The 24,203-nt window shown below is 33.7% G+C and overlaps 2 protein-coding genes and 1 long non-coding RNA gene across 3 annotated transcripts; all 3 read right to left on the minus strand.

Moving 5' to 3' along the window:
* Positions 1-5,124: 5,124 nt before the first annotated feature.
* On the minus strand, positions 5,125-8,584 carry LOC115410708 (uncharacterized). Its single transcript, XR_003934123.1, has 2 exons — positions 7,158-8,584; positions 5,125-6,031 (listed from the first exon to the last, which is right to left on the minus strand). It is a non-coding gene; the product is annotated as an uncharacterized LOC115410708 (long non-coding RNA).
* A 64-nt stretch (positions 8,585-8,648) lies between these two features.
* LOC115410707 (F-box/LRR-repeat protein 15) lies at positions 8,649-16,304 on the minus strand. Its single transcript, XM_030122471.1, has 4 exons — positions 16,163-16,304; positions 13,535-13,694; positions 10,917-11,419; positions 8,649-9,834 (listed from the first exon to the last, which is right to left on the minus strand). Exons 1-4 carry the CDS (start codon positions 16,186-16,188, stop codon positions 9,645-9,647), a joined length of 879 nt encoding a protein of 292 aa, XP_029978331.1. The 5' UTR covers positions 16,189-16,304; the 3' UTR covers positions 8,649-9,644.
* A 2,639-nt stretch (positions 16,305-18,943) lies between these two features.
* On the minus strand, positions 18,944-23,739 carry gpx9 (glutathione peroxidase 9). Its single transcript, XM_030121868.1, has 5 exons — positions 23,555-23,739; positions 23,350-23,443; positions 21,000-21,130; positions 19,320-19,450; positions 18,944-19,245 (listed from the first exon to the last, which is right to left on the minus strand). Exons 2-5 carry the CDS (start codon positions 23,420-23,422, stop codon positions 19,185-19,187), a joined length of 396 nt encoding a protein of 131 aa, XP_029977728.1. The 5' UTR covers positions 23,423-23,443; positions 23,555-23,739; the 3' UTR covers positions 18,944-19,184.
* Between the last annotated feature and the right edge of the window lie 464 nt (positions 23,740-24,203).

Raw genomic sequence — 24,203 nt, forward strand, 5'->3', positions numbered from 1 at the left:
TAACCAAAATCACTTAAGTTCCTACATCAATATCTATCTATCTATCTATCTATCTATCTATCTATCTATCTATCTATCTATCTATCTATCTATCTATCTATCTATCTATCTATCTATCTATCTATCTATCTGTATCAATATCTATATGTCCACAGCAATGATCTCAAAAGTCCTTATTAAGTCTGTTTTAGGCAGTTGCAGTCTGAGTTCCCAGATACTCCAGCACTTTGCCAAGTTTTGCTGTAAAGACGTCCTTCTGATCATTAATAGAAAATCTTAGTCTTTCCAGAGAAATATAGTCTGATATCAAATACTTCCACAGATGTATTGAAGGAGGTTCTTCTCCTACCCATTTGATCTTAACAGCCTTTCGGCCGAGCATAAACAATTTTTTTTTTTTTTTTTTTTTTAAATTATACATTTATTTAAACATGTACTAAGACATAAGGAACCACACAGACACAATACAAAAAAATATATACAACAAACCTACAGACCTATTAAACACAAAAAAGAGAGAAAAAAAAAACACAACAGCAACAACAAAACAATAACAACAACAAAATAAATATTATCAACTCCTCTTTGCAATGCTCAGGGCGGATTAAGAGTTAATATAATGTATACTAACAACTTATTTCATTTCATGCATAAGCAAAAACTTAACAGTATTCTTATGTGAGCTCAATGATTCAGGGACACATCCCAATAGACACAATAATGGATTAGACTGTAATTGGTGCATAAACATTGTTTTTGATGACTTTTGATGGCCTAATAATTTTTTCCACGACTGTATTTTCTCTGTAATTTATTGATATTTCAGTCCAAAGTAAATAACTAAATCATTATAGTTTCAAACAAGAATGAGAAAATGTGGGATGAACACTTCAAGAAAATCTAGGTAGTCATTTTCTTGTTAATTTACAAAGATTTCAGCTTTAATTTTACAAAGATCTAAGTATTTTTAACGTTTTATGTTGTTAAACCACACATCATATATACAAACTAGACCAGACTATTCACTAAAGACATTTTTACCTTTTCAAAACAGTTATTCTAAAAGATCCACAATGAAATGTAGTGAGTGAGGAGCATCTGAGGAACTGTATACTTGATAATGATAATATAATAATATAACAGAATGATTTACAGGTGACAATCAAAAGTTGTGGTTCTTAAAGTTAGAGGACAATCACTTGTCAATCTGTGGGAAATAAAAACGTGTCACATTAACGCTTCCTTCTTTAATTCTTACTCATCCATGCTTAAAATCCAAAGCCCAGTTTGGTTAAATATCTTCCTTCTGCCATGTGTGGCCGCATGAATTGAAATTTCAAGATTTCCTTTATAACTAATGACACTGCGATGTCTCCTGCGAGGCACAGCAGTGCGATATGATGATCAGCAGAGCTAACAGAAGGATGCCGGTCGATCCCTGAAGCCCTCCAAACACAACTCTCTGCTGGTGCACATTCAGCGTGTGGACAGCCCACAGCAGATGGGGGAAACCATGCCATCAAGTGGAAAATAGACCTGTTGTGTTGTCACAAAGACAAGTTACAAAATAGTCTGTTAGTCATACCACAAGAGAAAACTATAAGAGGAATGTTTAACACTGAGCTGCTGCAACAAGGGGAAGAATAGAGTCCTTTTTGTGTGTGTGCATCTGTGTAAATAAGACTGTAGGATGTTATCTTATTATAATTAGCTTAACAAGTTACACAAATAGAGTCTGACACAGTTGAGGGTATCTGGATGTGTTTCATACTGTAGACTCCTATAGTGTGGATGTACTGGAGGTCTGCAGTTTTCCCACACAACACATTTTAATCCTGACTCATTGCTGCCACCTTGTGTCAGAAACAGTGAACTCCTGTCACTAACTACACCATGACAGAGCTGTGATAAAAACAATTATGTTTGACAAGTGTAAGTGAATTACAGGAATTAAAGGAATCTGGGTAACACTTTATAATAAGTACACACTATGAACCATTAGTTAAGCATTAACAGATACTGAATTCATTATTTATAAAGCATATTTCTGATATGAATACTCATTAATATATGGTTTATAAGCACTAGGCCTGTAACGGTACACAAAATTTTCGGTTCGGTACGTTTTCGGTTTTCAAAGCCATGGTTCGTTTTTTTTCGGTTCGGTATGGGAAGAAAGAAAACCCCTCAAAATGTCTATTAATGCATTTATGAATTTTTAAAACATTTTTCCCCCAATTTTTGGAGACAATAGAATATAGAAAAACAGGAATAATATAATTCTGCTGCTACAAATCAAATAGAAAATAAAATAAATTATTAATATTACTAAATGTATTTTAAACATTAGTATTGTACTTTTCCCTGAAAGGTAGTTTCGAACAAACAAGAAAAATCTAATCACAGTTCTGTCAGTTCACATTCTGCATAAAAATAACATAAAAATTCCACATGAAGTGTAACATTAACAAGAGGGTAAACTGGTATTCTGTTTAAACAAACTGAAGAGAAACTCTGACAACACAATGAACCAAATTATTTATTTTAGGACAGAGAACAAACTGTTTAGGACACTGTGTGTATTTGTGTGTGCCTGTGTGCACGGGGGATTTTTTTTTTTTTTTTTTTCGGAGCAGGGGGGTAGGGGGGGCACGCAGTTATATACCTGGGGGTGCGGTCCATAACTAACATAACGAACGCTGTCGTGAAACAAAAGTGAAACTTTACATACTTTCAACGTTCTATTTATTCCTCTATTATACAGCGTGACAGACAGACAGACAGACAGACAGAGCTAGTGTCAGTGTTTTAGAACTACCGTAGTTCCTAGGGGCCAAACAACGTCCGTCTTATTAACATCTCTTTCCTCGTTGTTGTCTTTCACCTGAACCTGAACTGATCCAAACTGGACTGTATTGATGGTGGAGGGTCTTCAGTCTCTTCCTTCCAGGTTCACATCATATTTGTTGTTGTTTTTTTAACCTTATATCAGCTGCTATTTCATATTTCAGGTCAATGTGTGCTCCTTTTTAAGTCTGTGTGAAACTTGCGCGGATTTAAAGTTCCGCGTCAAACGACGTCTTTTGTTCCTTTTTCTTTTTCTCATCATACTGTACCGTTTTGGTACAGCTGTGTACCGAACCGAACAAGTGCGTACCGAAACGGTTCGGTTCGGTACATGTACCGTTACAGGCCTATTATTTTGTGACTTGGCTAAAAGCTCCAGGTAGGTTGTGATCCAGCCTTTGCTCCAGAGCATTAATCAGCTCTTAGTTGAGAACAGCTGATGTAGTCCTCCTGTTCTCAGATACTCGTCATCTGCAAGTCATGGCCGAAACTGAAGACATCCAGTTGGAGGGGAAGTCCAAACGGCCACAGTTCAATGAGTAATGAAAAAGTACAAATGCACACTGTGGCTGTGGTCGGAAGCCAAAACAGAATCCTAAGATGGAAGAACTCACTGCCAAGACCATCCTGAATATGAACAGTTCTAGTGCTGTCGTTTGATCCTGACTTAGATTTGGTGATAAAAGCTAGAAACACTGTGGTTTTCTCCACAGGACTCAGCTCTAAATGAAATGAATGGAGGTTGATGCTGACATGGCAGAATCCGTGTATCATTCGTTCATTCGTTTTTCAATTTAAAATTTGTTTTTTTTGTTTTTCATTTTCAAAACCAGAATGAAAAATGGATAAGTTCGTTTTTACATTTCCTGATTTTGTGCTCAAATGAAAAATGGAAAAAACGGATAACGACCGTTTAATCCAATTTTGCTATTTTCAATATAGTTAAGTTGTCTGACCCGGAAGTAGTCGTAACTAGGGAAAAAATAAACAAGCGGAATTATGGCCGGACTGGAGGAATATTTTGCTATAATTAAGCAGTTGTTTGATTCAGAAGCGTATTGCATTCATACAAAAAAATAAATTCAGCTCTATTTTTCTGAATTAACGAGATAAACAGCTGCTTAATTATAGCAAAATATTCCTCCAGTCCGGCCATGATTCCGTTTGTTTATTTTTTCCAAAGTTACGACTACTTCCGGGTCAGACAACTTAACTATACTGAAAATAGCAAAATCGGATGAAACGGACATTATCCGTTTTTTTTTTTTTTCCATTTTTCATTTGAGCACAAAATCGGGAAATGGAAAAACAAACTGTTATCCGTTTTTCATTCTGGTTTTGAAAATGAAAAACAAAAAAACGAGTCGTATTTTTGTTTTTTTGATTTTTGGTTTTAAATTGAAAAACAAATGAACGAATGATACATGGATTTGGCAGTGTTTCTTCTACAAGGGTGAGTTTAATTATGAGGCTTATGAAGGTATAAAGTTATTATGAATCCGTGTATCATTCGTTCATTCGTATTTCGATTTTTGTAGTCTTAAGTGTGTTCTGGTACTAGACTTCCCCCTGCTGGTGAGTGTTTGGAATATTAATATACAAGGTATCCCAAAAAATGTGACATTATTTCATCACTTAATAATTTGTTTGCTCTTTTTGCTCAAAAAGTGGAATCATTTTTATTGTTCTACTTTCAGGAATAGACATGCCGTTTACTGCAACAGAAAAGGTGTTCTGTGTATTGAAGTACGCCTAAACTCAGGGTACTACATCACAAATGGCACACACATTGAACATTAGTAATAACTTTGGAACCATATAAAATTACCATCCCTCAGAATTTTTCATTTGTACATTTTTTTGTAGAATTGTAGAAAATGTGTAGAATAAAAAACATTTTATGTCCAAAATAAATACTATTAAGTATCATTTCTCCTGACCATGTAGTCACTCCAATATGGACATCTTAAATGATGTCAATTTTTTTTGGGACAAACCTGTATTATAAAAATCCATTTAAAGCAACAATGAAAAGGTTTTTATGTGATTTGGCTGAACTGGCCCTTTATTTTTGGCACATACATGCAAAATAAAAATGTTTAATTAAAACTCAAACATTTTTAAATGTTTCAAAATGAAACACAGGATGAGATAAAGTACAATGTGAATACCACAAAGTAAAACCAGCAAAGCAACAAAGTGCTTTGGTTAAACCAATGTGGCTACATTCACACCATCAGACTTAGTGTTCAATTCTGATTTTCTACTCACATCAGATTTTTTTTTTTTTTTTTTTGCATTATTTTTCCAAAATGTGGCTCCTGAACTGAACCGCATCCACAAAAAAAAAGAAAAAAAATAACAAGTTTTCAGATCAGTCCATTGAGTATAATACACACAGTGAAGACACTCCACTATAAGTTAAAGCCTTAAACTATACTTTTAAGCTGAAATATGCAAGTATTAACTATATGTATGTGGTAAAGAGGTTTCTGTCAGTGTTTTACTATTTAACAAGACATTTTCCTATGAAAAAAAATGTATCTTTCAACACAACAATAACTATTTCCAATTTCTCTTCAATATACTTTTAAATTATAGTATCTGTAATTTCAGATACTGATTATCAGCCATACAAAACAAACCATTCAATCTTAACATTCCTCTGTTGCTGGGCAGCTCAGACCTGATTCAGTCCCATTTCAACCCTGATGTTTTTTGTTTTTTTGTTTTTTTGTCCGTCTGCCAAGTACATTTTGCTTGACTGGTTCTTTTTCTCCAGAGCCATAACCCGGTCCCTGCACCGATTCACCCAGTGATGTCTCTTTGAGTTGAACTTCCAAATGGCTAATTTTACTTACAGTCAAATAAAAGGTGATGTTACAGTTGAATGAGTATGTTTTGTTTGCCTGTTCAATATCAAGTATTTTTTTTTTACATCAGGATGTGACCAACATTAAAATAAGTCAATATTTAAATGACATTGGAAACAGCAACAATTGGTGGATGCCTAATGTGACAGAAAGACTGGATTTTTACATGTGACACGACAATGCAAACCTTCTCAGTCATACATGTTACATACATTTTCCTGCCTTGCAGTTTTGAGTGTATGCTGTATAAGAACTATTTTACAGCCTGTGACTCCCTTCAGTTCAGAGCTGTGACAAATCTTCTTCTAACCCTAGACCAGGGGTGTCAAACATGCAGCCCAGGGGCAAAATGTGGCCCACCAAAGGGTCCAGTTCGGCCCCTGGAATGTTTTTGCCAAGTGCAAAAATTCCACAGTCTTGAATTGAATTAAGCCAAAAAAAAAATTTTTTTTCAATTAAGTAAAAAAAAATCTTCAATTAAGCAAAAAAAATCTTCAATTAAGTAAAAAAAGTCTTCAATTAAGCAAAAAAAAAAAAATCTTCAGTTAAGTAAAAAAAAATCTTCAATTAAGCCAAAAAAAATCTCAAATTTAGCAAAAAATCTTGAATTAAGCCAAAAAAATCTTCAACTAAGTTAAAAAAAAAATCTTGAATTAAGCCAAAAAAAAATCTTCAATTAAGTAAAAAAAAATCTTCAATTATGTAAAAAAAAAAAATCTTCATTTAAGCAAAAAAAATCTCAAATTTAGCAAAAAATCTTGAATTAAGCCCAAAAAAAATCTTCAATTAAGTTAAAAAAAATCTTCAATTAAGCCAAAAAAATCTTCAATTAAGTACAAAAAAATCTCAAATTTAGCAAAAAAAATCTTGAATTAAGCCAAAAAAAATCTTCAATTAAGTTAAAAAAAATCTTCAATTAAGCCAAAAGAAATCTAGAATTAACAACTTACTTTTTTCTTTATTTTAGTGCAAAAAAATACCATTAAATTATGAAAATATTTACATTTACAAACTATCCTGTAACAATAAAATGTGAATAACCTGAACAAATATGAAGAACCTGAAATGTCTAAAGAAAATTAAGCACAATTTTAACAATTTTTCTTCCTGTTCCTCAGTGTTTAGTGTCTTTGTAGATCTGATCCATAATGCACATGGAGAAATGATAAGCTGAGGCATAATACTGTTAAAACTGCACTAAATTTTCTTACGTTTTTTTTAATTTAAATTTCAGTTTTTTCGGGGGTTTTTTTTTTTTTGATAGTTTATAAAAGTATTTTCATAATTTAATGTTTTTCTTTTTTTTTTTACACTAAAATAAAGACAAAAAGTTGGAGTTGTCATTAGTTATAGGTTATTATGTTATTATTTTTCTGGTCCGGCCCCCTTCAGATCAAATTTAGCTGAATATGGCCCCTGAACTAAAATGAGTTTGACACCCCTGCCCTAGACTGTATATAATTAGCAAAATGTGACAACACCCATTGACTTCTAAACTGCCATTTTGATGGTAGTAGTTTGCAATTTGGCTATTTTCATGGTAGCTTCTGGAGCTAGAAGAGACCATATTTGGACAAAAGCAGCAGAATTGCTGGAAGCTGAGGGGTAATAGGTGAACTAATGCTAAACAGAAGCTAATGCTAATCTGTAAAATAGGAAACTTTATCTAAAACTGTGTAAGACAGTATTTTTACAGGCTTGTTATGTTTTTTAAATAAACCAAAACTCCTAAAGTCAGACTTGGCAGGTGGGTGAGCCATCATACAGACCTGCCAATCAAAGCCAGACATGGCAGACATCAAACCCTCTTCACCCTGAGATCTGATTAACTGAGGATAAATTTAAAGATGGACCAGATCACTTATAAGAAATTGAAAATAAAATGGATGAGACCACAATGAATCCTGGGGGAATGAATGATTGACTTTGGGAGCCTGCATTTTTCTGCAGTATCCGGTGGCCGTTACCGATATCTATATTATAAAAGCCAAGTGGCCTCTGTGTGCGTGTGTGTATGTGTCTCAGGATTCACGTAAAATCCCGAGAGAGCTGACTGCTGCAATTTGGCATACTTTTGAATTTTTGGTCAAGGAACAGACTAGCGAAAACGGCAAGTTGATAGGACCAATATTTGGGGATATATTAGTAATTTTGGAATACAATAGCCTTACAATCACATGGCTATACCTAAAACTCTTTGGCGGTGGCTGCTGGACAAATGCGGTACAAGATGAACGAATACACAACAGCAGAAAAACTACCACATCTAGAACCCATGGATACCCACAGGTTAACGCACTAGTTACATTTTAAGACGCTGCCACGCCAGCTTCATTTCGGAAAAAAAGTCCTTTCCTCATGATTCAGACTGAGGTCACGTTGAAAAATCTCAGACCAGTATCTGATTAAGGACCACATTGAAATGCTAACATCAGATTCCATATGTTTGTGCACCGATTGAAGTTGCAGAAGACTGGAAAAAAATCAGATTTGGTCACTTTCAACTGCAGTGTGAACGTACCCCAAGAGCGATAACAAATCAGACATTGTTTGGACATGAAGCAGCTACTCTTAAAAGTACATGGCTTTCTTCAGTCGTTTGCAAATGAACCGTTGTCCGTTCCATCTTAATTAAGCCTCTTTTGTCATGACACAGTTTATCGCTGTACAAACTTCAGTGCAACGTATCCACGTCTTGTTGAATTGTCTTAATATTGCTCCGATGTGACGCAGCTGAAAAAACTAAAAGGAACAAAGGAAACCAAGCACTGACTATCAATGCTTGTCTGCTGTTAAAAGTCTCTGCTAGAAGAGTTTGTGCATTTATTGTTACTGCTTGTTTCAAAATTGCCAAAATCTAACACATACTACACATATATATATATATATATATATATATATATATATATATATATATATATATATATATATACAACAGATGTGTGGGTGATCTGGTCAAAAGATCAGACTGTAACTATCTGTGTGTTTGAACTAAACTCTTTCTGCTCCATTTTGAAATGTACAGACGATGGATTAAAACACAACATTAGAGATAGAGCTATTACCATTTTACATCTCAATACCTGAGTTTATGAGATAATTAAAATTAAGACTTAATGAGTACAGTCGGCACGGAACAATAACTTAGTATCATAAGATAATAAAAATTCAAGTATTCTTCTTTAAAAGGAGATTCATAAAGTTTGCACTGGTCAAATTCTGACACTTAATGGGATATTTCGTTTGCATATTACGTTACAGTCAGGTCACCCTCTTCACCAAACAGACTGAAAATTATGTTACGACTGACTTCGGCTCGACCCTATCACTGCTTATGACTATAGCGGTCCTGTAAATAATGAACTAATTATTTGTTTTGATTTTTGTCTCCATAAAATTTTATTTGAGATTAAATGAAAGGCCAATTAAATAGGGGATAAATAGAGTTCATCGCATGTCAATTCTCCTCCAGTCTTCTGTCAATGGAGTGGATCTACAGCCTAAGTATGTTTAATATCCAGGTTTCTATCACTTTAAACAGTATCATGTATTTTGGTAAAATAAAAAGTAAGTGCTCCTACATTTGCTACCTCGATAATGCTTTGTCAACTTCTCCATTGCTTCACTCAGCTGCAATTGTTTTGGTTTCTTAAGAAGACCTTTATCCACTAAACTGCTGCTTTTGAGACCATACATCACAAACTATCAAAAACAGACTTTTAGAGCTCAAATGCATTGTTAAAGTAGCATTAATCTACATTTTCTCCTATGAAGTTATGATTTGAGGTTTGGTACGACATAAACTAACGTGTGTGCGATTCACTGAAATGCGAGGTTGCGGACATCTGTAAGACCAGACCACCCACCCCTAACAGCAGATAAGACCTCTCTGTGTGCACCGTGAGCTGACACTTGGCCTTTTGGCTATATCTGCAGATTGATAAAGGGAGCAAATCCGAGCACATCCTGAAGAAGCACCAGCGCTCGCTGTAGAGGCGGCTCTACATCGATCACGACGTTGCGTTTCCGTAGAGGATCCAGGCTTGACTCGGTCACATTGTGACAGTGATTCACCTTGAGGGACTGCAGCTTGGGGCAGTACTCTGCAAGAGTCCTGTGAACAAAAAGAATGTTACAGGTGAGGTGGAAGTGGCATGAAGAGAAACCCTAACAGTTAGCTGGAATATATTAGATTAACCCATAAAGACCCAAACCACTACTGACAACCAAAAGCATCTACTGATCTAGACTTGTTAATACCTGTTGATCCATTAATCCTATCAATACTTGTAAATAATTGATGTAAAATACAGTTTGTCATCTTTTCATGGTCATCAGATATGACCCATTTGGACGTTCAGAGGCTCCGTAGTGAACGTGGAAACACTATCATCTTCTACAACATGGGTGTTCAATCCTGGCCCTCGAGAGCTACTACCCTCCATGTTTTAGATGTTTCCTTCTTCCAACAGATCTGATTCAAATGATAAGCCTATCATCAAGCTCTGCAGAAGCCTGATAACGACCGTCAGGTGTGCTGGAAGAGGGAAACTTCTAAATCAGGGATGTCCAACTATGGTCCCTCAAGGGCAGGTATCCTCCATGTTTTAGATATTTCCCTCTTCCAGCACACCTGACGGTCATTATCAGGCTTCTGCAGAGCTTGATGATAGGCTTATCATTTGAATCAGTTGTGTTGGAAGAGGGATTCATCTAAAACATGCAGGATACCGGCCCTCGAGGACCAGGATTGGACACCCCTGATCTAAATCATGCAGGATAGTTGCTCTCAAGGACCAGGACTGGAAATCCCTGCTCTACAACACTGATGCACCAGTAAAACCCATGGAGTTTGATAATTGACAGTTGATGGAGACACTTGTTTTATGTTTAGTTATTAATATATTTGCTGAACAATTCACTTTTTCTTCAGTTTTCTCTGTTTTGATATAATAACCTATGAATTTACTAGAAGTTTTCATAAATTATACTAAATATAGGAAATTAAATACAAGAAAATAAATGATTTACAATGAAAAATGCAAAATGCAGAGAATAATATTGTAATAAATGGTGATAAATCACTTAAGAAAGGTTACATAGAGACAAAAATTCATTTGGGAACTGCCAGAAAAGTAACACTGGGTTTTCATGGGTTAAAAAAACAAATAAAAGGGGAGATATCGGATGATGTACCTGATGGACTGGTCCCTGACCCGCAGGCAGCCTGTCAGGTCCAGCTGCTCCAGGCCCCTGCAGTTCTTGGCCACTTCTTCCACCGACTCATCAGTGACATTTGCATTAACTGCCAGAGAAAGCGACTTCAACTCCAAACACTTCTTGACCAGGTAACAGATGGCGTCGTCCTTGAGCTGGCGACAGGCTGTGAGGTCGATGGACTGCAGCGCCCTGCAGTGGTCAGCCAGGCTGCGCAGGGACAGGCTGTCCACCCACTCGCAGTGGGCCAGGCCGAGGTGCTGCAGGTGTGTGCAGCTCAAGGACACGGCCACCAGGGAATGGCGGGTGAGCCAAAGGCAGCCATGCAGGTTCAGTCTGAGCAGATGCTGGTTCTGGCCGATAACCGGCAGCAGCTCGTGGTCGGTCATCCAGTCTGAACAGTTCTGGATTGACAGATTCTGTAGAACTTTGTTGTCCTTCAACATGGAGCAAAATGCTTCCCTAGGAACGCATGGTCCAATCTGTGAACATCACAACAGAGGAGAAGGCAGCCTCTGCTTTAAGAACTTACAAATAGGTTTTCAAAATTAATGCACAGTCACAAGGCAAAGATTATTATTGTTACCTCCGCCAAGGAACGGTGGAGGTTATGTTTTCATCGGGGTTTGTCTGTCTGTTTGTTTGTTTGTTTGTTTGTTTGTTTGTTAGCAGGATAACTCAAAAAGTTAAGGACAGATTTGGATGAAATTTTCAGGAAATGTTGATACTGGCACAAGGAACAAATGATTAAATTTTGGTGGTGATCGTGGGGGGGGGCTGACCTGCCTTGACGGAGGTCTGCGCTCTCTGAGTGCTTTTCTAGTTATTACCTCCGCCAAGTGTAATGGCGGAGGTTATATTTTCATTGGGGTTTGTCTGTCTGTCTGTTTGTCTGTTAGCAAGATAACTCAAAAAGTTATGAATGGATTTGGATGAAATTTTCAGGAAATGTTGATACTGGAACAAGGAACAAATGATTAAATTTTGGTGGTGATGGGGGGGGCTGATCTGTCTTGGCGGAGGTCTGCACTCTCTGAGTGCTTTTCTGGTTATTAATTATTTAAGGAGAAGGGGTGGGAGTTTATAAGTTATAGTTCTTCTCACTCCTTTTCAAATATGTATTGTATGTTTTATGCTTAGATGTTTTCTTTATTTATTTTATTAAATACATCAATCAATCCATCAAAGATTATTTGAGCTGTTGTGATCTTATAATAACTGAACAGATGAATGAAACTAATTGAAATTACACATTTTATTTACTATTTCTACACATGACTAGTGCACAAAAAACTCTTTGGAAATTATGGCTGGTTCAGATGTGTTTTATTAAATTTAGTGGAGACATAGGTGCTCAAATACAACTTTACATGTAACGTTCCTAGACTGCCCAAATTCTATGCAGTTTTTGAGGAGCAGTATAGAAGGCAAAGGGGCTGGGCTAAGCTACCATGAGAAATTAATCTGATTAACATTGTCAAGTGTATTCCCTCCAGTGTTAGAGTGTGAAACATGTATAGGCTCAATACGTCACAGCAGGGGATTAAATGACTGTAAATACAAAGGGTGAAGAGGTAAAATGACAGGACTTCTGACGCAGATTGAGTTTCTAATGCTAATCAAAGGTGTGGCTCACAAGAAATGGTCTGCTTACAGTGACTTTTAGTAAATGCACAGAAGTTCTTACTTATAGGTAGATACAGTACATTATATTTAAATTATCAACATCATCTTGAGCTAAAACATTGTGCTTCCTTGTAATTTAAGGTGAACAGGCTGGATTTGAAAAGTTTCTCTGCTAATTGTATTCACTGTGCTGCTCAACAGTTACCTACTACATGAGTAGGGGTTGTGTTGGGTCTCAAGACATACGCTTCAGTGATGGCTCAAACTTCAAGTCCTTATGCATAAATATATGATACTATTATGTTGCCTATTTGTAATTAAATAACTAATACAGACTATCATAAGAAGATATATCACATTTATTAATGATTGCATTTGTAGTAAATACTTAAAGTGCATATAAATATTATAGTTTATATTAAAAAAAGGTTAATTATGCAAATCTGATTGTGTGTGAGGTAACTAAAAATGTGTATGTGAATAGTTTGTACGGATCCTTTGTGTTATTGTAAAAATATATAGAAAAAAGTGTGTTAAAGCAAAGGAAGCAAAATTAATGTAATTATTAGCTTGTAAAAAGGGGGGTGGGTGTCTATAAGTTACACTTCTTCCTACTCCTTTTCAAGCGCCGAAAAATTTTGTTTTGACCATGTTGTGTGGTTCTTTGTTATCTGATGATTCTATGTGCTTGAAATAAAACTAAACTGACTAACTTAAATCATGATTATGGATTTGTACTCTATTATGTGATCTGAACATCTTCTATAATCTTCTAAATAATAAGAGCTGTCTAGTTATGAGCAGGTCCCAAACTTTAATGCCAGGTCTGAACAAGTCCAATTACTACTGTGAATTGTTAATTAATTACTGTATTGTTATTATTATGCTCATGTTCTACCTGCTGCTGTATTTGTAGTGTGTAGTACTACATTTCTGCAGAATTATCATGTCTTTCTGACTTGTGTACGTACCAAAGACAGGTCAAAGGTCCTGCAGTTGGACAGATACACCTGGATGAGGCTGTGAAACTGTTTGCTGACCCTCTGCAGGCTGACAAGGTGTTGTAATGGCAAATAGCACAAAATATGTGGGACTAGTACATCTTCCCATGGCAAATCCAAAAGATGACATCTGCAAAACACACACAAAGGATCAATAATCAGCTGTAATACTGTCGTACATTTATGATAGTGTTAAATAGTATGTGATTGTTGTTACACTGAAAGCTTAACCCTTTAATGCACAGTGGTACTACAGAGGACAGCTGTTCCGTTGCATATTCATGGGTTTTGTTGTTTTAGTTCTGTATCAGCCAATACAGTGGACGCTTATGCATCATCCCAAACACTGCAATTCATACCATTACACTAACTTTACTGTTCTTGATAAACCTGATCTGCACTAAATCAATTGCTGATTGTTATTAGACTGTAATTAACAGTTTTCTTATACAAAAAGATTTTTTTTTTTTTTTTTTTGCATATTTTCTCCATGAAGTAAGTAACAACTAGTATTAGAGTACGCTAACATGTGAGAAAATGGCATTAAAAATGTTTTTATTTCATACTTTTCACATAGAATATCACTTTCTAATGATGGGCTATAAATAAATGTTTCTTTGCTTCAAAAACTAAATGCATGGTGTCCAGCTGAGTGGACATTTTTGTAACACCATGAAAAACAGGTTCATAAAAAAATTTCAATCACATTGTTTTTTTCACACCTAAAGAGAAATAAAATCACTCAAGAAAAAAATATTGACTAAGGTTCTCATAATTCATGAATGAAAGGGTTAATTTATAGGAATATTAAAGCAATTCTTCAAACATTAAGAAAGCTATGCATGCATAAATACAAAATTATAACCAATATGAAGTTATTTTAATGTTTTTCAACTACATGAATTCACTGCAGCCTTAACCCTTTCATGCATAGTGGTCACTCCAGTGGACAGTTATTCTACAGCTGTTCTCTTGTATTTTCATGGGTTTTGTTGTTTTAGTTCCAAATCAGCCAACACAGTGGACGCTTACGCATCATCACAAACACTGCCATACACACAATTATTGTAACTTTGCTGTTCTTGATAAACCTGATCTGCAGTAGCATGTTTTAGTTTAAATCAATTTCTAATTGTTATTAGACTGTCATTAACAGTTTTCTGAAACAAAAAGGTTTTTTTTGTTTGTTTGTTTGTTTTTTTGCATATCCTCCTGAGACCCAGCAATGAATTTTGTCCTCTATAGGGGACAAAAGTTTGACAGTTTAACTTAAATGATGTCCATTGCAAAGGGCATTCCATTAAAAAAATCAATCAATAAATAAAAATGATTTTAAAAATGCATCTGAAAAAACTGTTGTATCATGCAGTTTCCAAACAAGACAATTCTTTAGTGTAAAAAAGCTAAAATTGTCAATTTCCTAGGTCTCAGGAGGATATTATCTCCGTGAAATGTGTAACAACTAGTATTTGAGTATGATAAAAATGTGAGAAAACATCAGATTAGCAGCATTAGAAATGTTTTTATTTCATAGTTTTCACACAGTATATCACTTTCTGATGATGAGTTTTAAAGACATGCTTCTTTGCTTCAAAAATTAAATGCATGGTGTCCAGCTGAGTGGACATTTTTGGAACTCCATGAAAAATAAGTTCATTAAAAAAATTCAATCGCATTGCTTTTTTCATCCTTAAAGAGGAATAAAAACACTCAAGAAAAAAATATTAATTAAAGTTCTCATAATTCATACATGAAAGGGTTAAAAATGTCATATCAGGAATTAACATTAATTTACTATTTACATGTCCTTTGAATTTTCTGCACAATAAACATATAATTATGTTTCATAAGGTCAGTTAACTCCTAAAATGAAGTTAAAAATCCTTTTTTTTTTTCCTGTAAATTACATTAATCCCATACAATTGAATGTGACTGCATGTGACAGTCATAACCAGATGTTGCACCCAGTGACATTTAACCCTTTAAACATCAGAATGACATATAATGTTTTTCAATGGGCACATACATGTAAACATAAATGGTGTTTCTTTTTTCATGCATTTAATCCTTTTAGATCAATAAATGGAGTCGGACAGAAAATTAAGTTATCGCGATAATACAACTTTGGTTTATTTCACAACACATAGGCAACTTTAACTCTTGAACACTTCAATTTAAGTACAATTTTCGGGCAAAATGTACTGCCGAAGTTACAAGATAAAGTCCTAAAATTATATTATGTCATAATATTGTGTTGTCGTTGGTGTATATGACGGTTATTTTCAGGTGAACGTTAAATATGACATTTTTTAAATGAGGTTTAGCTAGTAGAGGTCACCGGAGTTGGTCACAAATTTGTCAATAAAACAACACTTATCAGCTTAGAGAAAATTGACATTAGCAGTCTAGGTATTCGTTAATATAGATATTAGTATAAAATATGTAATATATATGTTATAATAATATACAGTCCGGTTACAACGACTGGACCAGATACTGCACTAACAGCCAATTCTTCATGCTAACGCTGTTAGCCGACGAGCTAGCTCCCATCCGTCCGCTTTCCGAAAACAAACACTTCTTTTTAACCCGTCTTACTTTTGCATCTTTGCTTCGTCTTCCATCTTGACTTGTTGATATTATACAGACTTGATACGGACGTGTTGTTCTTCACATAGTTGCCAAAACAACATACAATCCTTCAGCATCTTGGAAGAGGAGGAACCCAGACACACTGATACGTTCAGGTACCGTCAGAAAAAAATAACAGGTCAGACTGTGTCATATGAGGATAAAATTATTGGCATAGGTTACCTTATGAATTCTGTATTATGAACAAAATTAAAATAATACTTCTCAAGATCTTACACAACATATATCCCTCTAGCGCTATTTTATGTAGATTTTCTGGCATATGTAACTTTTGTAATTCTAATCCTGAAACCACTTTACACTTATTCTTTCTTTGTGTGCATTCTTCTGACTTTTGGTCTAAAATTAAAAACCTTCTTATATTTAGGTGTAATGAAAATATAGTTATAATATCTCAAAATGTACTTATATATTTTGAACATGACATACATAATTTGGAATTTATTGTTAATCTGATCATTTTATTTGGAAACTTTTACATACACAAAAGTAAATATGCCAAAACACACCCAAATTTTAAAGTCTTCATGGTAGAGTTTGAAAAAATATATTCAATCACTAGGATTTATTTAGAAAAAAAAAAAAAAAAATGCACAAACACTTCGACAATTTGTAAACAATTCTTTAAAATGGAATGAATTTACTCTGTTGTAATTTTTTTCTCAGATCTTTACATTTTAAGTTATTATTATTATTATTATTATTATTATTATTTGTCTTTTCTTTTTTGTGTCTGTTGAACGATTTTTCTTTTTGACATGTTGATGTTTTTTTTTTAATTTCTCTATGTTTTGTATGCATATACATTTTCAATAAAGTTGGAAAAAAAGAAAAAAAAAGGTTTCCGTTGGAGAATAGGAGCACATAAAGCTGGATGTGGAAAAGAAAAGACTGAATTTAGTCATGACATACAGTACATTTTCACATATTTATCTGGATACTAAAATTTCATCCATGCTGTTACGTATATAACATATTTATACAATTACTATAACTATTTTATGTCACCGTATATACTATTTTACTGTTTTTAGCCATTTACATTTAAACATATATCACCATAAATTTTACCTTTAGTTCCCTTCTATTGAGTTGTGTCTATTCTTTTCTATTCTATTCTATTCTATTTTGGCATTATGTATTTATTCTCCTGTATATCATCTTATTATTTATCCCTGTTGAATGTACTCACACATTGTTGTCGTCTGTTTAGATTATAACCCCCTAACATATCACATAAACCTGTGTTATGGGATGATTTTAGGAATACTGAAGCAGACACATTTTTACCATAATAGGTTAAAATGATCAAATCTTTTACAGTAGTAAAAAATGAGACCTTCGTTCTCTGCTTTTTTAGGAATAAATGCGCTGATAAGAGATGAATCCACTCAGACATACATGTTTATGCAAAGGTGATACATTTTTAAGCAGCGTTTTAAAATCTGGGTCATCTCTGCAGTTTATTTCTGTCATATTCAAGCACAAAACAGCATGTAAGGCCTTTTAAATTGCAGATTTAAGCTTTTACGAGATGTACGTGAACGCACCAGTGTCATTTTTCCGGGTTCGATCCAGTGTGTCTTATTGAGTTACACCAGGCCCAAACATCTGAGACTGACATGAAATAAGTAATACACAACTCAGTCCTGTTATATTTTTATCCACTGAGCCAATTTAATTATATGCAGGGATTATTTTTAGCTGTTTTCTCTCATAAATGATCTATTAAAATAACCTGTGAGCTACAAAGTGCAGAGATATTATCAAAAAGGAGCATAAAGTTGGCCAAAGAGCAAAGTACTGTGTAGACTGGAAGAGGCAGTTATGCTACTCAGCAACAATAATGCAAGGAAAAAAAAAAAAAATATATATATATATATGTATATATATATATATATATATATATATATATATATATATATATATATATATATATATATATATATATATATATATACACACACTTATTTATTTATTTATGTAATTATTTTTATATTTATTTATTATCAAAAAGGAGCATAAAGTTGGCCAAAGAGCAAAGTACTGTGTAGACTGGAACAGGCAGTTATGCTACTTTGCAACAATAATGCAAGGGAAAAAAATAAAATAAAATAAAATAAAATAAAATAAAATAAAATAAAAATTAAAAAAAAAAAAAAAAATATATATATATATATATATATATATATATATATATATATATAGATAGATATAGATATAGATATATATATATAGATATAGATATATATACACACACACACACACACACACACACTTATTTATTTATTTATTTATATTTATATTTATATATTTATTTATTAATTATCAAAAAGAAGCATAAAGTTGGCCAAAGAGCAAAGTACTGTGTAGACTGGAACAGGCAGTTATGCTACTCTGCAACAATAAAGCAAGAAAATAAATAAATAAATAAATAAATAAATAAATATACTGTATCCTGACCAAGGAAAATGAAATTCTCATTTTGTGCAGTAATCTACACTTGGCTTTTCTGCCTCCATCCATAATAATATATATTATATAGGCTAAAAAATGTCGTCTAAAATTAACGTTTATTAGCAATGTAGTATAGCAAACTATTACATGATCAAAAACAAATTAATTTTAGCAAAAAAAAAAAATCTTTGTTTTGAATGTCTGGGCTCACTAGAAATTTGTGATGTTAAAACGGGGTCACCAGCCAAAAAAGTTATGGAACCACTGCTATAGGATTTACTTATATTTTTTATTTAGATTTTTTTTTTTTTTCTCTTTGAGGTGCTATTACATCATTAAATGCGTGACAACGACACAGAAACATCTCCAGTGGCTGAAGGGAGTCTGTCCTCAGAGTGAATGCACTGAAGCTCTGAGTCCTGCTCCTCTTCATCAGATCCAGCTCAGGTGCACGGGTGCATTTACCGAGGGATCGTCACTCTGCCACTCTGTCCGACACATTGAAGACAGTTCAGGTGAGCAGCTCTGCGATGCCCCTCTCCACCGTTTCCATGGGACAGTGAAGTTCGAACCTGTGACGAAGAGTGAAGCCTGATTAGAACCTTCATACCCGGGTCAGTGTTAGACCAGATGGAGGAGGACTCACCTTCTGAAGGGAACACCGTCTGCAGTGATGAGGAACCTCTCAAAGTTCCAGCGGATGTCGTTGACTTTTATCGGAGACCAGTAAAACTTCCTGAGGTCTCCAATAACGGGATTTACAAATGGTAAAGATTCCTGAAAATAGAATAGAATAGAATAGAATAGAATAGAATAGAATAGAATAGAATAGAATAGAATAGAATAGAATAGAATAGAACAGTAGAATAGAATAGAATAGAATAGAATAGAATAGAATAGAATAAAACAGAGTAGAATAGAATAGAATAAAATAGAATAGAATAGAACAGTAGAATAGAATAGAATAAAACAGAGTAGAATAGAATACAACAGAGAATATAGAATAGAATAGAATAGAATAGAATAGAATAGAATAGAATAGAATACAACATAGAATAGAATAGAATAGAATAGAATAGAATAGAATAGAATAGAATAGAATAGAATAGAATAGATCTTTGTCAAATTCACAGGAACAATGGAAATTGGTTTAACAGTTCTGTTTGTTGTTTAACAACAAACACTTAAAGTACAAAAAATTGATTTTTTAATTTATTTATTTATTTATTTTTTACCAGTTCTGTTTTTAGACTTGTAATTTATTCTGTATAGTGTGTTTGCTCATGTGTTCTATTTTTTTATTCTTGTATAAAATTTTCAAGTTTTCCAGTTTGGGATAAATAAAGTCTATCCATCTCTCTCTCTCTCTCTCTCTCTCTCTCTCTCTCTCTCTCTCTCTCTCTCTCTCTCTCTCTCTCTCTCTCTCTCTCTCTCTCTCTCTCTCTCTATCTTTAAAAAATATCACATTAACCCTTTCATGCATACTGGTCACTACAGTGGACAGTTCTTCTCCAGTTGTTCTCTTGTATATTCATGGGTTTTGTTGTTTTAGTTCCATATCAGCCAACACAGTGGACACTTATGCACATGTAACTTTGCTGTTCTTGATGAACCTCATCTGCAGTAACATGTTGGAGTGTAAATCAATTGTTATTAGACTGTAATTATCATTTTTTTTCTTTAACAAAATGGGTTTTTTGTATATTATCCCCATGAAGTGAGTAAGAACTAGTATTAGAGTATGTTTAAATATGAGAAAACATCAGATTAGCAGCATTAAAAGTGTTTATATTTCATAGTTTTCACTGTATATCAGTAAATGCATGTTTCTTTGCTTCAAAAATGAAATGCATCGTATCCATTTGAGTGGACATTTTTGCAGCTCCATGAAAAATAGGTTCATAAAAAGCTGTCAATTGCATTTTTGTTTCATGCCTAAAGAGGAATAAAAACAGAGGAGAAAAATCATGATTAAGGTTCTCATAATTCATGCATGAAAGGGTTAAATTATACTGAAAAAATATATGGTCACAAATATGTGCCTTTTCACATCAGTCACTATAGACAACTAAAAAAAAATGCTTAATGAAATGATGCTCTATCCATTCATGATTCTGTACATTATTTTTCACAAATTAAAGGTTTTAAAATTACAAAAACATGTAAATAAACCAAAAATATTCAACTTAAAATGATAAAAAGCAATGAGAAAATCAACATATCCTTAAAAGTGAGAGACTGAACTAAGTAAATATATGTATAATATATATATGTTGATTAATCTATCAACTTGAACATTTTAACACTGTAACAGACCATATATTACCTTTAGATATGTGAAGAGTGGCTCCTCATTTAACCCATTCACCTCCACTTTGGCAAAGACAGGAAACTTTGGTTCAAACCCTCCTCCGGGTCTCACATACTTCAGAACATTGAGGGTTTCATGATTCACCTCTGCCAGACAAAGACATAAAACATGTAACTGTATCATTCAGAAAAACTGACATAACAGTTAAAAAAAAAAATGGAGAAGCAGGTGCATTTAGCTTCCATAACTAGAATGATGATGATAAAAAAATGCAGGAATAAAACTGAATACATCATAAATGAATAGTTACTTCTTTGAGATATTTCAACAAATGAAGAATCACCAATACATCAAAATTAAGTACATTCAAATTATGCAAATTTTAAACATTTGTCCTGAAAATCAAAATGTGTAGAATGCTTACAATTGATTTTAAATGTCTGACATATTGTTGTAGATTTGGAGAACAGTGTTGGAAAAGTCATCAGATGTTTAACTTCCCTAATAGTAATATATCAATGCAAAAATACTTTAAATAATCATACTTAACAAGCGCAAATACAGACTTTTTAGCCGCCAAATGTGCTTGAAGTGTTGAAATTAAAGCACTGGAAATGAAGCCATTTTAACCACTTCATATCAGGTTTTATAAACTGGAACACCAGGTAAATTTAAAGGCTCATCTCATGATTATTGGGAGACAAAAGAAGAAGTGCTGATATATAAATCTGTTTATACATCATGGGCTTTTTCTAAGTTTTTATTTGGTGACATATTGAATGATTCAAAGGTTTACTAAAATAAAAAGGAGCCAACGACATGCTGCTAATATAAGACCACAGACGATGAAAGGAGAAAAGGTTATTGTAATTAATGAAAATTGAAAGTAGTTGTAAAAATAAGGTTGTTAAGTGATTAGTACAAAAAATTACATAAAAACCAGATTGAACTTGGCAAGCACAAGCTAAATAAAATAACATTGCAGGTCAAATAAGCTTAACCCTTTCATGCATGAATTATGAGAACCTTAGTCAATATTTTTTTTCTTGAGTGTTTTTATTCCTCTTTAGGCATGAAAAAAGAATGCATTTGAAAAAATTTTTATGAACCTATTTTTCATGGAGTTACAAAAATGTCCACTCAACTGGACACCATGCATTTAATTTCTGAAGCAAAGAAACATGCATTTAAAACTCATCATCAGAAAGTAATATACTGTGTGAAAACTATGAAATAAAAAGATTTTTAATGCTGCTAAAAGCTAAATTGCTAATGTTTTTTTCACATTTTATCATACTCTAATATTAGTTATTACTCATTTCGTGGAGATTATATCCTCCTGAGACCCAGGAAACTGAAAGTTTTAGCTTTTTTACATTAAAAAAATTGTCTTGATTGGAAACTGCATAATGCAACAGTTTTTTTCAGATACATTTTTAACATTATTTTTATTTATTGATTGATTTTTCAATGAAATGTCCTTTGCAATGTATTGCATTTTTAAAGTAAAACTGTCAAACTTTTGTCCCCTACAGAGGACAAAATGCATTGCTGGGTTTCAAGTGGATATGCAAAAACAAAAACAAAAATCTTTTTCTTCCAGAAAAATGTTAATTACAGTCTAATAACAATTAGCAATTGATTTACACTAAAACATGTTACTGCAGATCAGGTTTATCAAGAGCAGCAACGTTACAGTAACTGTATGAATTGCAGTGTTTGGGATGATGCATAAGCTCCACTATGTTGGCTGACAACAAAACACATGAATAAACAATAGAGCAGCTGTAAAATAGCTGTCCACTGTAGTGACCACTATGCATGAAAGGGTTAATTTTCCCAAGTGGTGATGGTTTTATTACAAATTAATTAGTAAAAATTAAATTATAAATTGAGATCTTTAACAAATTATGATGTCAATGTCATATTTTTTTTTTCTGCCAACATTTTTAAACTTGTTAGTTTGTGCTTTCCTTAAAATATGCTGAAACTTAACAAAAATAATAACTGGACTTCCTCAAAAAACTAACTAAAACTACACTGAAATTAAAAAAAAGACTGAATGAATTTTAAACCCCAGTTTAGATGTTGGATTTTAAAACCTAATTTTAAAAATAAATAAATAAATATTATCCATTGTGTAAAATCATTGTAAAATTAAGTATAACTGCAAAATTAAACATGGAGGAGTAACTAGTTCAGTATTAGTCTGTGAGTATAAATTTGCATAAAATGGAAAATAGAACTAATGGCAAATAAATACAGCACATTAGTAAATGTATGAAAATATGTGAACATACGATCAGGTAAAAAATCAGAATAAATGGTCAAATCACTCATAATTAAAAAGCATCGCAGTTCGTACCAGGTGACTGAAGACCAAACTGGTTGCAGGAGAATCCCAGGACAGTGAAGTTGAGGTCGCCAAACATTTCCATCAGTGCATTCAGTCGGTGGTACTGAGGAGGGGGAAAGGACATACACTCAAATGTCTTTTATAAAAATGACTCCACTCTTTATGAGATAATGTGACCTGGCTACAATCAATCAGTGCTCCTGCAGAACATTACCTCCTCTATTGTTGACCCTCAGAAGGTGGCAACGTTGACGATGAGAAGCACCTTACCCCTGTAGTTACAAAGCGGAACCAGCTGTCCATCCAGGGTCTCAGCAGAGAAATCATAGATTGATTTATTCGCCATGCTTGTACTTAAGCTTGTGTATGGGATTGTAGTCAGTCAAGAATGAGTATTCACTCAGCTATCCTGTTGGCTCATCTCATTCAGTGAAACATAACTCATGGGTCAGCAATTGTTCGGCATGACTGCCTTCATTGTTCTTCTGCCCAGAGGTGAATTGGCAGGGTGGTCGTTTGTTCGACACATATATTGCAGGAAGTGAAGCTGTAACAGCAGCGGATGGTCATTTGGCTTAAATAAAATAAATAAACATTCATGGCACATGATCGTTTGGTGTCATGCTTCAGGTGACACTGTAAAAAGTGAGACTAGGGTGAACTGAAATACAACATTTACTTAATTAATTGGGATAAATGTGGTTTTGACAAATTTTAGGCTGACTTAAATATATCTTGATCATTCAGTCAACAATTTTGTCTAATTTACCTTTACAATATAACACTGAAATGTCAGTTAATGTTGAGAATTACAGATCAAGCATATAAAATGAATATATTGTAGTCATTTTACAGACAGTTTA

The sequence above is a fragment of the Sphaeramia orbicularis genome, chromosome 19, assembly GCF_902148855.1.
Source record: "Sphaeramia orbicularis chromosome 19, fSphaOr1.1, whole genome shotgun sequence".
NCBI classification, from domain to species: domain Eukaryota; kingdom Metazoa; phylum Chordata; class Actinopteri; order Kurtiformes; family Apogonidae; genus Sphaeramia; species Sphaeramia orbicularis.

Coding starts and splice junctions, on each gene's coding strand:
- gpx9 (XM_030121868.1), bottom strand. CDS start 23,422: ATGGAAATGTTTGGCGACCTCAACTTCACTGTCCTGGGATTCTCCTGC. Junction 19,451..20,999: donor CACTCTTCACATATCTAAAG/GTAATATATGGT, acceptor TTCTATTTTCAG/GAATCTTTACCATTTGTAAA. Junction 19,246..19,319: donor GACGGTGTTCCCTTCAGAAG/GTGAGTCCTCCT, acceptor TCTTCGTCACAG/GTTCGAACTTCACTGTCCCA.
- LOC115410707 (XM_030122471.1), bottom strand. CDS start 16,188: ATGGAAGACGAAGCAAAGATGCAAAA. Junction 11,420..13,534: donor GGACCTTTGACCTGTCTTTG/GTACGTACACAA, acceptor TGATGTTCACAG/ATTGGACCATGCGTTCCTAG. Junction 9,835..10,916: donor GTCAGGGACCAGTCCATCAG/GTACATCATCCG, acceptor TTTTGTTCACAG/GACTCTTGCAGAGTACTGCC.